A 15,492-nucleotide genomic window follows, 5' to 3' on the forward strand; every position below is an offset into this window, starting at 1 on the left:
GACCAACCGAATATAATGTGGTGCACGTCTCAGGCAACCACTTCCAGCTGAATTTCAGGAACACTTTTCAATTAGACAGCACCAGGCAAATGGAATTTTTTCTTAAAAAGTCTTTAATAGAGGGCTTTACGCGGACAGAAATACAGCAACGTTTCAGGCTTCCATTAGCCTTTCCTCAAGGACTTGATTATGTCCTTACTTTCTGCTGAATGATCTGCATTGTCTCATATTACCTGCCCTGCTATTGGGTCTATGGGTCATTGCATGCCTATGTTTTGCTAATATTATGCATTTATTTGATGTTATTTCTGTTTTCTTTACCAGGACAACATGTAGTAGCACATTAGATTTGCCAATGTCTCCTCGGACTTTAGATTCTCTGATGCAGTTTCCAGGGGAAGGGGCAGAATCCAGTGCTGGAAACCAGTTTGGTAAGATTTTATGTGGCACAGTATGTGATAAGGAGTGTAGCTGACTGTGTACAAACAAGAGGAAATATACTAGTGAAGGCTTCGCTGGAGGCCAGGCGTCAGGTCGTGTGCAAGTTATGGGGATACATGTAAAATAATAGAGAATATTTAGACTATGAACACTTAGGGGCAGATTTATCAAGGGTCAAATTTCGAATTTGGAAAACTTTCAAATTCAAAAAGACCAACCGAAATTAGATTGAAGGTTTTTTCGATTGAATAGGTCAGTTTTCGATCGTACGAATCGAAGTAAAAGCACATTCGAATTGTGCGATTCAAAGTTTTTCCCAAAAAAACCCTTTGATTTTCCACCAATTGACTCCAAATAGGTTCTAGGAGGTCCCCCATAGGCTAAAACAGCAATTCGGCAGGTTTCGGATGACGAATGGTTGAAGTTGAATTTTAAAGACACAGTACATGATTAATTTTGATCAAATTCAAATCGAATTTGCACTATTCCCTAGTCGAAGTACACAAATATTAGCTCGAAATTGAAATTTTTTTAATTTGAATTTTCACTTCGACCTTTGATATAATGATCAAGAATTGTTTATTTGTAAACAGCTGTTTTTAGCAATTGTTTAACATATTGAACTTTTATTTTGGCTAACACCATTTCCTCTTTGGATCCACAGAGACCCTCACGTTTGATATGGAGTTAACATCTGAATGTGCATCTTCTCCCATGTGACCTGCTTCTTCTCTTCATTTCTCCTATTTTTTGCCATTACCAACTTAGGTCAGCGTGATATTGCTTTTTGCACCTTCCACTTGGACTTGCTGCTAATGGACAACCATTGTATCCGTTTGTTTGTTATCTCAGCCACATTATTGGGACCTGTAATGCATTGTACCACTGTGTATAGCACAGAAGGGAGATCTATGGATCATTTTGCAACCTCTATATTTGGTTTTCTATATTATTCACAGTAGAAGCTCTCAAAATGTGCTGATTTACTGGTTTATTTGGGTAAGGGAATGAGTATTGCCTCTGGTGGAAGCACATTTTCTTTGCATTTTAAGCTAAACACCATTTCTTGGGGAAAAATGTACATTGTAGCTGAAACATTTGTTTGATTCAACTCTTGCCCCTCCATAGGAAGCCACAGAAGTGCTGCAGAAAAGCCCTTAAATGAAAGAAATTAGAAATGCCGTCTCTTTGGAATGAAGCTGTACAAAAGCAATGGTGACACTAACCCTATAAGCTAAATATAAACAGTAAACAATATAAATAAGGGAAATAAATGCGAGATGTGTATAACGCTGCTTTTCTGAATGGAGGAGTAAACCTGCAAGTCAGTAAAGGCAGTGGCCTATATGTGATTGTTCTATCAACACACATTTCTGTACATAAACATTCTACTCTATTTATCATTTCTTAAAAGTGCAATAATTCACACATTTTTATTGTTACATTCGACAAACTTTTGTATGTATCTCTTTAGATCTGCTTTTGAACTTCAAGGTTACATTTGTGGCAAATGGTTGCATTGCAATTTCTCAAAATGCTAAAATCAGAATAATAATGTATATAACATATAACAATGTATAGTGCCTTCATTACCCTGCTATCCACAGGCTGTACAGTTTTTGACCCAGAGCTGACGCTTATTTGGTTTCTCAATTCTGCTTTATTTCTATTTGCCGGGGAAGAGAAAGCAGTGCAGCCTGTATTCTTGTGTAATATAAGTACAATGCTGTGGAACATATTAGCTGTTTGGAGAGTGTCCCCTCCATTTTGCTGCAAGGCTGCTAGGTTTTGTTCTTAAAAAGTGTCCTTTCTTTTTGGTGCCTTTTACGGGGAAGGAAATGCTCACTAAGCGGAGGCTGCTGGGACTAGTTAGTGTGACAGTTAGCAGTGTAAGCAGACAGCCTTGATTTTACTGCTTATATCACCCCTTGTTTTGCCCCCTACTGTCTGTCTGTGTTGCTCAGTATTTGGATGTCCCTGTTTAGCAGTTTTGGAGGCTTTTTTTGAAGGTTTTTGGTGCTGCAGGAAAGATTGCCATATGGCCCTGTTGATGTGTTCCCTGTATATGTTGCACTGCTTGAAACAAAGACAACTCTTCTGTTTCCACTTCAAACTGATATTACTGTGACTGTGAACTGAATGAACACACAGAAGGGCAACGTTTTGGGCCCTACTGGACCCTTTATCAAGCCTTGATAAAGGGTCCAGTAGGGCCCGAAACGTTGCCCTTCTGTGTGTTTGTATATGGGCTAATAAATCACTGAAGATTTTTGCAACATTACCAGTGTGCTACTGGATTTTATCCATTGGATGTAAAAGTTGACCCAGCTTGCAGGCAGAGGTCTTCCGGTCTAGCACCTGGACCTACACAGGTGAATATAAGAGGGTAGAGCACTCCTAAATACTTGCTGTGAACTGAATGAGAGCTTAGAATTAGGAATGGGAGACGTATCAAGTGGCACTGGGCAGTGCTTCTCAATCCCAAGGCAGAACTAACAAACTAGAGAAATAATGGCAATTACAGACCTTGCTTAATCAGCAGGACAGACACTACAATAAAGCAGTTTTATCAAAGTGATGCCTTTTTTGTCCATATTCAAAGCCAACATATCACAGCGAAGGTCCAGGAAGGTCTAAGATCCGAGGAATGTTTCTTCCATGAGTTTTGTTTCTGGTAACTTACTGTTTGTTGTTGTGCAATGTCACTGCTTTTTTTTTTTTTTTAGCTCAAAACCACACGTATCCCTTCAACAGAAAGACTTCCTCCAAGCCTTAAAGAATCAGCTTTTTTTTAAGAAGTTTGCACTTTGTATTTTCATGTAAAGTCGATATTTTTTAATCTTTCTATTCTTCTTGTAAATGTTCTGATGGTTAGTGCTTGATAAAACTTTACAGATTTACAGAAATAAGTGTTTGAGCCATGTTTTCTCTCAGGCAAGTCAGGATTTAGACGGGTGTTAGTGCTCGGTGCTGAGTGGCACTATCATCCAACAGAGCACAATGGCGTCCGACTGCTCAAAGCAAACTCATCCTGTTGGCTTGATACGACAAATATTCAAATTTTCTTGACAGGAATATAATAGATGAAGAATGGTGGGGTTCCTTCAGGACCCCCCGGGTTGGTCAATAACAAGAGTTTCCTTGACCCCAAAGTAAGTATTTTAAAGTAACTGTGTGTTAATGTATTTTCCCAATGAACTATGCATTCCCTTTACACAGTCCCTTATACAGCAGGTTATCGTCAATGGTTTCCAAGCTTTGTACCTTTCTTAGTGGAATCTGTTTGTAAAAAACGTTTATCCTGATGGTGCCTAATTGGCACTGGGAGATATCGCTCTATCCAGTTGTCTAAATGGTTTTCTTGGCCAACACTGGTTTTGCCAATAATTCTCACCGTATCTGGCTCCATGAAATGTTCCAACAGGGGCCACAAAACAGTTGAACCAGTATTATGATTTCGACGTATGCAGATGTGCCATGTTGGACATCAGTAATCTGTGCTCCTGTGCAAACTGCTTACAATCAATTCCTAAATAAAGGCCTACAACACATTTGCATGGACCTCTGGGAGTTTTTTTTAATACACTGACTGAGTTCCAGGCAATGTGTGTAAAAGTTTTGGGCACATTTGAGGGGCACATTTATAGAAGACCCAGAAGAACTGTCAGATATGGAAAAGGCAGAGCTCCTGGGCTTCATTCTGTGTCATCCCGTTGTGGTGCTGATGTTCCTAACGTAATGAACACTTAAATAGTAAAAAAAAGAAACAAAAGTGCCCTACACATGAGCCCATTGTAAAATTAATGTTCCCTATGTTATGAAATGTCTGGAGAAAACCGCTTACCCCAAAAAAAAGTCTAAATTGGGACTTTAGCAGCCAATCCCGCTTCAAAAAAAGGAAAAGTTGCCAGCGGTTTATTTTTAATGAATTTTTACATTTTTTGTTGTGACAGAAGATTGAGGAAGATTTTGCTTCATTTTAGCACTTCCCCTGGTCTGAGGTGGCAGAAATGTGGTGAAAGAGGTAACGTTGAGTAAAATCCGCACTTTAGTGAATTGGCGGAGTAACGACCATTGGACAGAGTGAAAAGTCGCCTGGCGATAGAGAGTGAACGAATGCTACAGACCATCTCACAAGTGAATTTGCGCCTCTTGTGAATCGCCGATTTCCCTGTGGATGGGATTTCTGGCGAAACGTTGCTGCACTTTGTCCTTTAGTAAATCTGCCCCTTCAGTCACTCGACCAACTGATTCTGACTCCTCCCTGTCTGGTGGATCTATTTAGGGTCCCCAATTGAAAGCTGAGTGAGAAGAAGGTGGGTAATAATGAAAGATACTTGGGATTGGCCAGTGTAGAACATAGAATCCTACTGTAAAGCTTCAGGCAGTGGCTTGTGGGAATGGGGAGGGGCTTTGAGGCAAAGGGGTGGGGTTTGTAGGCCAGAGGACATCCTCCTGTGAAATGGTTGAAGCATACACGGGGGGCGGGGCTTTGGTGTGGGCGGTCCATAGAAGAATATGGAGGAGGACAGCACAGAGATACGGGAAGAGACATTAGAAGTTTGAGCTTGGTTCCCCGCTCCCTGTCATAGTCACATTTGCATTGGCCCTCCCTCTCCCTCCACTCACTATGTCCTCCTGCTCGTTCTTGTACCGGTATGAGCACGCGTGCGCAGTAACTTGAGCATACCTCCCAACTGTCCCTTTTTCCGAGGGACAGTCCCTCTTTTGACAGCTCAACCCGCAGTCCCTCTTTTGTACTGGAAAGTCCCTCTTTTCTCTGCACTGAACAGCCAGAAAAAGAAACAAAGTTTCTCACTTAATTGGCTTTTAGCAGAGAGCCCAGAACAGCTAACAGGTGCAAATAAGATACTTTGTAACAATTTTGAGACACAAAAACACAGTTTAGATAAGGAGAAATATTTTCAAACTTTCATAACCTGCCAAATTTTGTAAAACAAACATGGTAATTAGGGGGTGTGGCCACAGAAAGGGGTGTGGTCAAAAAATTGCTGCGCTACGTGCGGGAAAAAAAATTTTGTCCCTCTTTTTACTTCCAAAATGTTGGGAGGTATGAAGGCTTGAGTGTAATTTGTGTAGTTGCAGACAGGTGGCGCTAGTGAGTGAGATGTGCTTCCGGTATGAGCGCGCGTGCGCAGTAGCTTGAGTGAAGTTTGTGTAGTTGCAGACAGGTGGCGCTAGTGAGTGAGATGTGCTTCCGGTATGAGCGCGCGTGCGCAGTAGCTTGAGTGAAGTTTGTGTAGTTGCAGACAGGTGGCGCTAGTGAGTGAGATGTGCTTCCGGTATGAGCGCGCGTGCGCAGTAGCTTGAGTGAAGTTTGTGTAGTTGCAGACAGGTGGCGCTAGTGAGTGAGATGCGGCCGCTGTACCTGCACTGACAACAACTCGCGCCTCTCACTGGGGAACCCGCGGCTCAACCAATTGTCTGTGGGGGGAAACGGCTGAACACCCCCCTTAGGTAAGGGCAAGATGCGCTGAGCCGAGGGCGCTGATTGGCCGCTGCCATTATTCTTATATTATTCTTATTATTATGATGTGACTGCTCCGGCTTTGCGCTTATGTTTTAGTGCCTTAACTAGCACAGCCCCTTTTCTACTTCTATTGGGTGTGTTACTGCTGCTCCATAACAAATGTCTGATGAACTACAAGTCCCAACTACAGCCAGTCACTCTTGCCTTTATTATGGGACACATTGCTAATGGCATTGGCTCTGTGTGTGTGTTTATTACATTCTTTACATAATGACTTCTTTTCAAAATGTTTCATTAAAAAAAAAAAATCCTTCCCCCCCTCCCCAAATGTGCTTGTTTCTCATCATGTAAAATTGTCTTATTTGTTTAACTGAACGCCCTCTCCTTTGCTGTAAGGGAGCCCATGAGCTCTGTATAAACAAAGCCTCATTTGCAGCCTCCGTTAGGCTTTGAGCTAAGGAGCAGCTCATTGTACAGAGGGGGGACATTATATGCACTGGGGCCTGATCATTAGCAGCGGCAGCAAATGAGAAAGTCAAAGTGGTTTCATGAGAGATTTCCCAATGACAAATGTTGAAGCCATTTCACTGAGTTCATGTTGAAAAGTGGCCCCTTGAGAGCAAAATCACACAGGGACAGATTCAGGGAGATTAGTCGCCCGGCGACAAACCTAATCTTCTTCGGGCGACTAATCTCCTCAAACTGCTTCCCGCCGGCTACGTTTTCCAACGTCGCTCACAAGGAAACTTCAGGCAACTTCGGAAAACGAATCGCTCCGCCGGTGATTTTCATTCTAGCCAATGGGAAGGCAGTTCAGGGAGATCGGTCGCCCCAAAGCGAATTTTTGTTGGGCGACTAATCTCCTCGAATCTGCCCATGTGTCTCTGCCCTGAAAGGGTAACAGATGCTATGGAGCAATTTCTGCTGAATCCTTCAGGAAACGAGTGTGAGCTTTCCAGGGCAGAAACAGAACTGGCAACTCCCAGAGAGAAATGTCACCGGATTGCTGTCCATTATATAAATATCATACATTTTTATTCATGGATATTGAACCTCTGCTGCCATTGAGTCTCCATGGATTTCTTTTTATCTACAGTCCGGCACCATCCAAATACATTGCTCCTCCGAGTTCTTATTGAACAGACTAAATCACAAGGGGACCCGTTGCTGTGAACTTGTACTGTAACTGCTTTCTTGTCTGCCAACTAATATATATATATATATCTGTTATAGAAATCTTTTATTGCTTAGACATGCATTTGTACATATCACATTCTGCACTGATCTGCCTGATGCTATTATACAAATCATATATATATAATATATAAATGTCAGCGTGAGCAGAAAAGTGACTTGGGTTGGCCAGTGTTTTCATTGTGCTTTACAGTCAGTCTCCTCCTCCTCCTTATTGTCATTTACTGGAAATGAGTTGTTGTACCAGGAACTCTCCCTCCTGTGTCCTATATACACAAATATATATATATATATACACACCATTCCTGTTACTGACTTTATAGACACATGGATTATTCCACAGCTACCGGCTCTCTCCTTGTGCCAAAAACACACAGAAATAACCTCCCATAGGCTGGTGCGTATCCATTCATTTCAAAGTCTTTCAATATATGAATTCATATTTAATGTATAGGGCTTTTTTGGAAGATTTTGCTTCAGTTGTTATAAAATGTATCAGGTTGCTCCTATCGTCCCTTGTAGACTCTGTGAATACAAAGGGCCCCAGGGACCCACACCCTATTTCCCAGCCAGGCTGTAGCAGAGATCTCCTATGTAAAGCTTCGTACATCAGACAGGGCCACTCTCTGCAAATTAGTTCCAGCCTAGGGTAAAATTCATGTTTATAGCAAGTGGAAAAGAATATGAATATCACCTGAAAAATGCAGTGTTGGAAGCGGCTGCTGTTCTTGGGAAACAATTGAAGAAATATTTGGCAGTGAGCAGCCTGCAAGGAACGAAATGAGAGAAGTTAATAATGGGAGCTTTGCATGTAAATGCAGATTTCTAATACATTTAATCCTCTTTGGCAGAGAAATCAATATCCATTCTGTCTTCTTCCAAGATCACATATATCCATTCCCTTAATGTACATTTGCCAGATACCAAATATCCAGTCTTGTATCAGATTTCTGGATCCCAAAACATTCAGTATAATATAGAATAATTTGAGTAAGGATTGGGTATGGGATAAGTTTACGAAGAGATTGGTGCAAATACGGTGTCCCTGAGTCTTATGCTCCTTTAAGTAGGGACCAAGTGTCTGTGAATATATTTGTCTATATATGTTTTGTCAAATGAATGTGGTATAAATGATACAGTATTTCTCTGGCAGAGGTTTCATCCAGATCCCAGTTGCAATTGTGCTCCCCTGGGTCAAAATGACCCTTACAGTTATTAAATGGAATTCATTTAGCAGGGAAGGCTTTTGTGTGTAGCAGAAAGTATTAGCGTTGTGAATGGCGGAGCTCAACCTTATGTCTGTGCCCCAGTGGTCGCTGCTCTCGCGAGATCCCGGTATCTTCCTTACCAGCTTCTACAACACGTCAGTAACCTCGCTTCTGAGCACTGATCCAAGACAGGGGAGACTTAGGTAATATCAATTTCGGCTTCTTTATTTAAGCACACATAGTCAAGATTACAGCAGTGGGCTGCAAAAACTCTCTGAGGAAGTGCCGAGTTGTAGGCACGAAACGCGTTCGTTTTTGCACCCCACAATCTTGACTATGTGTGCTTAAATAAAGAAGCCGAAATTGATATTACCTAAGTCTCCCCTGTCTTGGATCAGCACTCAGAAGCGAGGTTACTGACGTGTTGTAAAGGCTTTTGTGTGTGCTCATTATGTACACAATCATTTTAGTTACAATTGGATTGAATATTTGGCCTTAATTTGGCGGCCGACAGAAACTAGGTATTCTCCCCAAATCTATCTGCAATATACTCTGAGCACCCTTGGGGGGCACAGCCCTACAGTTTGGGAAGCAATGGTGTAAGGTATGATAGAATTTACACATTCAGCATTTGGGTTTGTCTGTTAGTAATCATAGTATTGCTGTAATATGCTGTGTGAGACCTGCGTGTAAGATTTGATTAAAGCAAGGGTGCCCCTCTCTGTGAAATAACTTGTGCCCTTGTTTTATTCAGTGATCGGGGGCAGACGATGGCGCAGTGGAACCAATTGCAGCAGCTGGACACCAGATACTTGGAGCAGTTACACCAGCTCTACAGTGACAGCTTTCCAATGGAGCTTCGCCAGTTCCTTGCCCCGTGGATTGAGAGCCAAGACTGGTGAGATTCCTGCCACAATGTCAAATGTTAACAAAGGAGCAGAGGGTGTAAGACCTGATTCGGGCACATTCTAATTGCCTGTTGTGCATGCACCCGTGCTTTCAGGATGAATGGGTTCAATATTAAGCATTTGGTTTACTGCCCACAAATCAGGAAACTTCTCTACAGCTTCTAAACCCTGCATTTAATATGTATCTCTTTGAGTCTATTTCTTTCCTTGTATTCTGTATATCTCTAATGTGAAGCTGCAAAATGATTACTGCTCAAGCAATTTAATGTGGCCCTTAGGGGGCCCTATTTGTTTCTGTGGTTCCTAGACAGACCATCGTAGCAGAGATCACATTGTCTGTTGCCAAAATGAAGCTGCGCAGAGCCCTTACATTGGTTTTGTTCATTTGTTGCACAATCATTTTTGTTATAGTGGTATATACTGTATAGAAGTTTACTTGCTGAACTTGTACGTGGGATAGAAGTAGTTGGCACAATCTATATCCTAATTGTTTCATGTGTTTCTAGGGCATTTGCAGCCAGTAAGGAGTCTCATGCCACGTTGGTGTTTCACAATCTCCTGGGGGAGATAGAGCAGCAATACAGACGATTTCTGCAGGAATCCAATGTACTTTATCAACACAACCTGCGACGGATTAAACTGTTCCTGCAGGTAACCAAGTGTCTGTACAGCTGAACGTTTTCCACTCTCTTCTGAGCTGCTGCCAGTTACCCGATGCATACAAATTGCTGCACCTTGTTTTTTTATGGTTGCTTTCCAGTTAGATAAATCTGTAATATTCTTCAAGTTGACATTAGCTATGTGTATGTGTGCAAAATGATATGAAACTTAGTAATCACAGACAGATGGATAATGATTGCGGCTGGAATGTTTGGGAGAAGCTTTATTTCTTGCCGTAACCAGTCTACAATTTCCATGTGACTTTGTCTCTTTAAGCAAAAGAGCAAGTATGTTTGTGGGTCATTTATTTTTACTATAATATAATTGAATATCATTGCTACATGAAAAGAAATTCATTTATATGTGTAGATGATGCCTTGATGCCATATTTAATTAAAATAAAGAGAAAATATATTCATCGTCAGACTTTGTTTTATCAATCATTTGACTTGAACCTCTTGGTGCTTGTTATTGCAGAGCCGATATTTGGAGAAACCCATGGAAATTGGTCGTATTGTGGCCAGGTGTCTGTGGGAAGAAGGGCGACTTCTCCAAAGGGCTGCGGCTCAGGTGAGGCCATTCTGTACTTAACGTGTGATGCTTCAGGTAACACTATCATTAGACTTATCAGACTTATCAGTCAGTCAGGAATTATAATAGCTTCATGTTATGGAACAAAGACCAATGTGCCCTTCATCCTTCATGTGGTATGGCAGGAATCAATATTATCCACCAGCTACTGAGCCCACAGCACTGATTTCAGCTAGAAAAAGATTGTGTTTGCGATTTCTTTGGGCAGTGATGGGCATATCCCATTAGTTACAATCACATTGCATGGGGATATTTAATCAGCCTTAATCTTTCCATACAGCAAGATGGGCCGGCATCACACCCCACCGCAGCCGTGGTCACTGAAAAGCAACAGATGTTGGAGCAACATTTACAGGACGTGCGCAAAAAGGTTCAGGTACAAAGTGGATTCTGTTCTTGGCCCTTGTTAAGATCCACCTAATTTGTCCAATTTGATTAACTGTTTCTACAAAATGCAACAATTTGCTATACAGGACCTTGAGCAGAAGATGAAACTTGTTGAGAACCTTCAGGATGACTTTGATTTCAAGTACAAAACTTTGAAAAGCCAAAATGGTGAGTTAAATTGATAATATGTATCTATAGTAAACGACCACTGGAGAAAAACCAGGGGTTCTGTAATTGTTCTATTCATCAAGACCAGAGATTGGGTGACCCTAAGACTAGTACCAATATATAATTAGAAGCTACTAAACTATATGTGTCATTGCTTTGCACTACTGTAGACCTTTCTGAGATGAATGGCAACCAACAGTTGGTCACAAGGCAGAAGATGCAACAGCTGGAGCAGATGCTGGCGGCATTGGATCAGTCGAGAAGAGTAAGATGTCATTGATAACTGAATATTGTATCATTTCTCACGACTGGATCTTTTTAACCAAAGCATTGAGTCTTCATATGTGCATAATATTGGAGTAAAGGTGGCCATAGATGCAAAGATCCGCTCGTTTGGCGATGTTGCCAAACGAGCGGATCTTTCCCCGATATGCCATTAACAGGCATGGCTATATCGGGGGTAATCTGATTGTTCGGCCGTATGGCCGAACAATCAGATTACAATGTGCCATGAGCTCCGGCGGGATTGGTCGGGTCAAAATCAAACCTGACCGATCGACCGATCTCCGCCGGACGAAAGATGCCGGCACACGCCACACACGATCCGAAAATCGTACGAATCCTCGATTCGTACGATCGGATCTGTGTGTCTTTGGCCACCCTAAGAAGATCTTCACTTAACATAAGACTTTAAGGAAGGTTTACATTCTATGTAGGTTTAAATAAGTATCAAAACCCACACACATCTTTGCTATCGACCATGTCACAAATAAATCGCTTACACAAGAGATTCTTTGGTATATGGTAGTCCCCTAAAAAAAGAACCATATTGTGCATAATCATCTTGCTTGTCACACTACTTTGTTCTGTTCAGTGCTTCATATAGTTATACACATTCTAATATGGCCAACTGAATGGGAATGGAGAGAGAAGATGAAGCAAAATAATTTCTATTATAAAATGGGGCAGAAATTGCTATTGCTTAATCAAGATTTAAGAATATGAAAATAAAGGTATGGCACAAGCCAGAGTGGAAAGATGGGCTGAAGTGTAAACGAGTTACTTTTGCACGTTTTTGCTGGTTACTAGTCTTTTCTGGCAATCAATGGCAGTTGGTAGGATTGATATATAAACTGTCTTTCTAGCATGTCAGGAGACTTAGAAGAAGACAAAGCAATTGAATGATGACATGAATTTCCAAAAATAGATATTTTGGATCCAGCTGGTATAGTTTGATTATTACAATGAGTTTTAGATAATTGTAAAGTTACATAAACATGTTTTACGAATGTTATTCTTATTTAGGTCAGGCAAATACAGGGCCTTCTTTAATTTATTATTTATTTTTTATCCTTAACATTTATAATTTTGGTCAGACTGTGGACAATATAAGCAAATTCATGATAACAACTGTAGCAAATGTTTTTCTTTCTTTTTGTACTTGAGGTTTAAAAGGGTGCCTGGTTTCTGCAGACATCTGAATGGAAACCTACTCCCCTGTTGAATGAGAAAAAAAACATTTATTTGCTCCTTTTCTACTTCTTCCCAAAGACTATTATTAGTGATCTCGCCAGTCTCCTGTCAGCCATGGAGTATGTGCAGAAAAATCTGACAGACGAGGAGCTTGCTGACTGGAAGAGTTGGCAGCAAATTGCCTGCATTGGTGGACCCCCAAATATTTGCCTTGATCGTCTCGAAAACTGGTAAGCACATTTATTAACAACTGACAGGCTCGTGAGCTATTTAGGTCTTAGGCTAAGCCCAGCTATGTTTGTCTTTGTGTTTATATTATATATATATATATATATATATATATATATATTAAACCGCAAACAGGCGGAACTGTAAATGAGAGTTGTAAACCTGCATGCACAAAAGCTGCCCTCTTTGCCTTCACCTTTAGATTTCTTAAACCTAATTGTATAATGAATGTAATGGGTTAATTGCATAACAAATGTGATTGGTCACTTTTGCTCTGATTTCAATGGAAAATGGGAATATATACATTGCAATAAGGTCACGTGCACTTTATCCCTAAAGGTCCCAAGAGTGACTGAAACCTCAGATGCAACACATAAAATAAAGCACAGAGTGGAACAAGATTGGAATGCTGGTTCTTTCTGTTGTTCAATAGTGAATAATGTTCCAACTATTGTAAAATATAAAGAAATTATAAACCACTGAGGAGTTCCATGACCATATATAGGTCCCACTAGGAGACTTTCTCAAGACACACACAGAAAACAGAAACAAATATATAAATTGAAAACGTGTATGGAATCCCTTATCTGGAAACCATTATACAAAAGGCTCAGAGTTACAGAAAGGCCAGCGTCAACGTAAGTCAAATAATTATAATTTCCCAGTATTGATCTGGAAGGCCTTCATTTTAGCCCCGTACACAGGCAAATAAACTGCAGACTGTGTTAGAAGTACACAAGGCCGGTGTATGTAGAATGAATTTTCAGGACTCCTTGTGTTGCGCAGGATAACTTCCCTGGCTGAGTCCCAGCTACAGACACGGCAACAGATCAGAAAACTAGAGGAGCTACAGCAGAAAGTTTCCTATAAGGGGGACCCCATTGTTCAGCACCGACCCATGCTGGAGGAGAGAATTGTGGAATTATTCCGAAATCTCATGAAAAGGTGAGAACAGCTGCCCATTCTTACTGCTCACCTTTGCTCATATTGTGATGACATTTGTGTTGTTGTGTACCAACAACTGTAATAGCTGTATTTTATTGTAAAATATTTTATGAATCGGGTTTTTCTATGCCCTACAGTGCCTTTGTGGTGGAGAGGCAGCCGTGTATGCCCATGCATCCTGACCGACCCCTCGTTATCAAGACAGGAGTACAGTTTACTAACAAAGTCAGGTTTGTTACCTATAAAATGCCTTTGACATGGAGAAATCCTTCTCAGAAATTGCCTTAATGGTGCATATATTTCTCATACATGTGGGTGTTACTGACTTTGCCTTTTAAATAATTCTGACTGTTGTAAAAAATGGATATTAAAGTTTCCATCTTGTAATACCTTGTGTGGGGGAGTCAGTTTTTCCCCTTTTTTGCAGCTTCTAAGGAAAAGGCTAGTCTGTGTTAAACATATTGATGCCACTACCTTTATAGACCAAATGTATAATGCTTTAGCAAGTGCTACATTTGCATTAGGCTTCTCTGTGTCATGCAAAGCATTTATCTGCCTTTAGATTCCCTTTGAACCGTATTGAACAGTTTTCATGTGAATGCATCAGTGTAAATACAGTTACTGTGTGTGTGTGTTTAATTGCAGGCTGCTGGTGAAGTTCCCGGAGCTGAATTACCAACTGAAAATTAAAGTTTGCATTGACAAGTAAGAATTATTCACTGCTTACTAAGCAGAATGTACCATGCTGGGTATGGATGAGAAGGATGCATGCAGAAATTGCATTTTGGATTTCAGAACAGATAGCTTTCCTTCCTTAGACAAATTAGAAGAAATAAAATCTCATCTTTACCTATGTATGATTTCTAGTTTTGGATGATTGATCCATATCTTGGCACAATGTTAACGTGTATCCGTTTTTTGGCCATTGCCAGATTAGAATTTCCATAATTCATACTCTGGCTAACATGAATGAACTAGGCATGCAGCAGTTCCTAAATGGGATTGTTATTTAATCATGTTTGGGGAAATGTAGAATGTTGCTTTGATTGTGATCAGATTTAATTGTGCAAAATATTACAGTGAATATCAACATATTAAGCATTTCTCCTTTGGGATTGAGTGGACATATCTAAGTGGTTCAGTTTAGGCATTTAACATATTGGCCATACTCCAAATGACCTCTTGCTTCTTGTAGTGCTGCTATCACTCAGGTTGGTTGTTAGATGGTTAGAAATAGATTTCATGTAAGATTCAAGATCATGACACTTTGAGAGCTATAGAAAGTGATACGGCAAAAGTAAAACTAAAATTGACTAACGTAGAATAAAGGATGTTATTGCAGAAGAGATACACTAAAAATATTATGGTGTGACCTTTTAAATCTTTGTAAAATATTCTGGTTATAAAGTTGATTTGAATTACTTTCTTTAGTGGAGATCACAAGGGGAAATAAATATCCATAACAACCAACCCTTTTTTTCATACCTTAATAGGAATATGACAAGCCAGGCCATTGAAACATGTTGTCATTAGATACCTGTCTGATTAGTAAGAGACTTATCCAGAGTCCTGCCTAAACTAGTGGCGGAGTCCAATATTCATGTCCTGGAGGCCTTTTTATCAGAGGTCAAATTTTAGTGGTTTTAGAGGTTTTTGAAACCACAAATAAACCAATTTCCATAAATGTCAGTCATTTATAAAAAGTTCAGAGCTGAAAAAAACACGAACGGGAAAAAGTGACAGAAACGTTGTGAATTCATTAACTTTGTCGTATTGTGGCACAGAAGGCAGTATCAAA

At 40.5% G+C, this 15,492-nt stretch overlaps 1 protein-coding gene across 1 annotated transcript in view; it reads left to right on the top strand.

The window, feature by feature from the left end:
- LOC108702458 (signal transducer and activator of transcription 3.2-like) overlaps window positions 1-15,492 on the top strand; it is a 37,637-nt gene that overhangs the window by 14,424 nt on the left and 7,721 nt on the right. Inside the window, exons 20-31 of the mRNA XM_041578974.1 lie at window positions 325-451; window positions 8,437-8,537; window positions 9,089-9,232; window positions 9,749-9,893; window positions 10,380-10,472; window positions 10,774-10,869; window positions 10,967-11,048; window positions 11,219-11,313; window positions 12,600-12,751; window positions 13,536-13,694; window positions 13,832-13,924; window positions 14,340-14,399. Of these exons, the coding sequence (XP_041434908.1) occupies window positions 325-451; window positions 8,437-8,537; window positions 9,089-9,232; window positions 9,749-9,893; window positions 10,380-10,472; window positions 10,774-10,869; window positions 10,967-11,048; window positions 11,219-11,313; window positions 12,600-12,751; window positions 13,536-13,694; window positions 13,832-13,924; window positions 14,340-14,399 (1,347 nt within the window). The remainder of the gene's footprint in view (window positions 1-324; window positions 452-8,436; window positions 8,538-9,088; window positions 9,233-9,748; window positions 9,894-10,379; window positions 10,473-10,773; window positions 10,870-10,966; window positions 11,049-11,218; window positions 11,314-12,599; window positions 12,752-13,535; window positions 13,695-13,831; window positions 13,925-14,339; window positions 14,400-15,492) is intronic.

Source organism: Xenopus laevis, chromosome 9_10S (genome assembly GCF_017654675.1).
Source record: "Xenopus laevis strain J_2021 chromosome 9_10S, Xenopus_laevis_v10.1, whole genome shotgun sequence".
Taxonomy (NCBI): Eukaryota; Metazoa; Chordata; class Amphibia; order Anura; family Pipidae; genus Xenopus; species Xenopus laevis.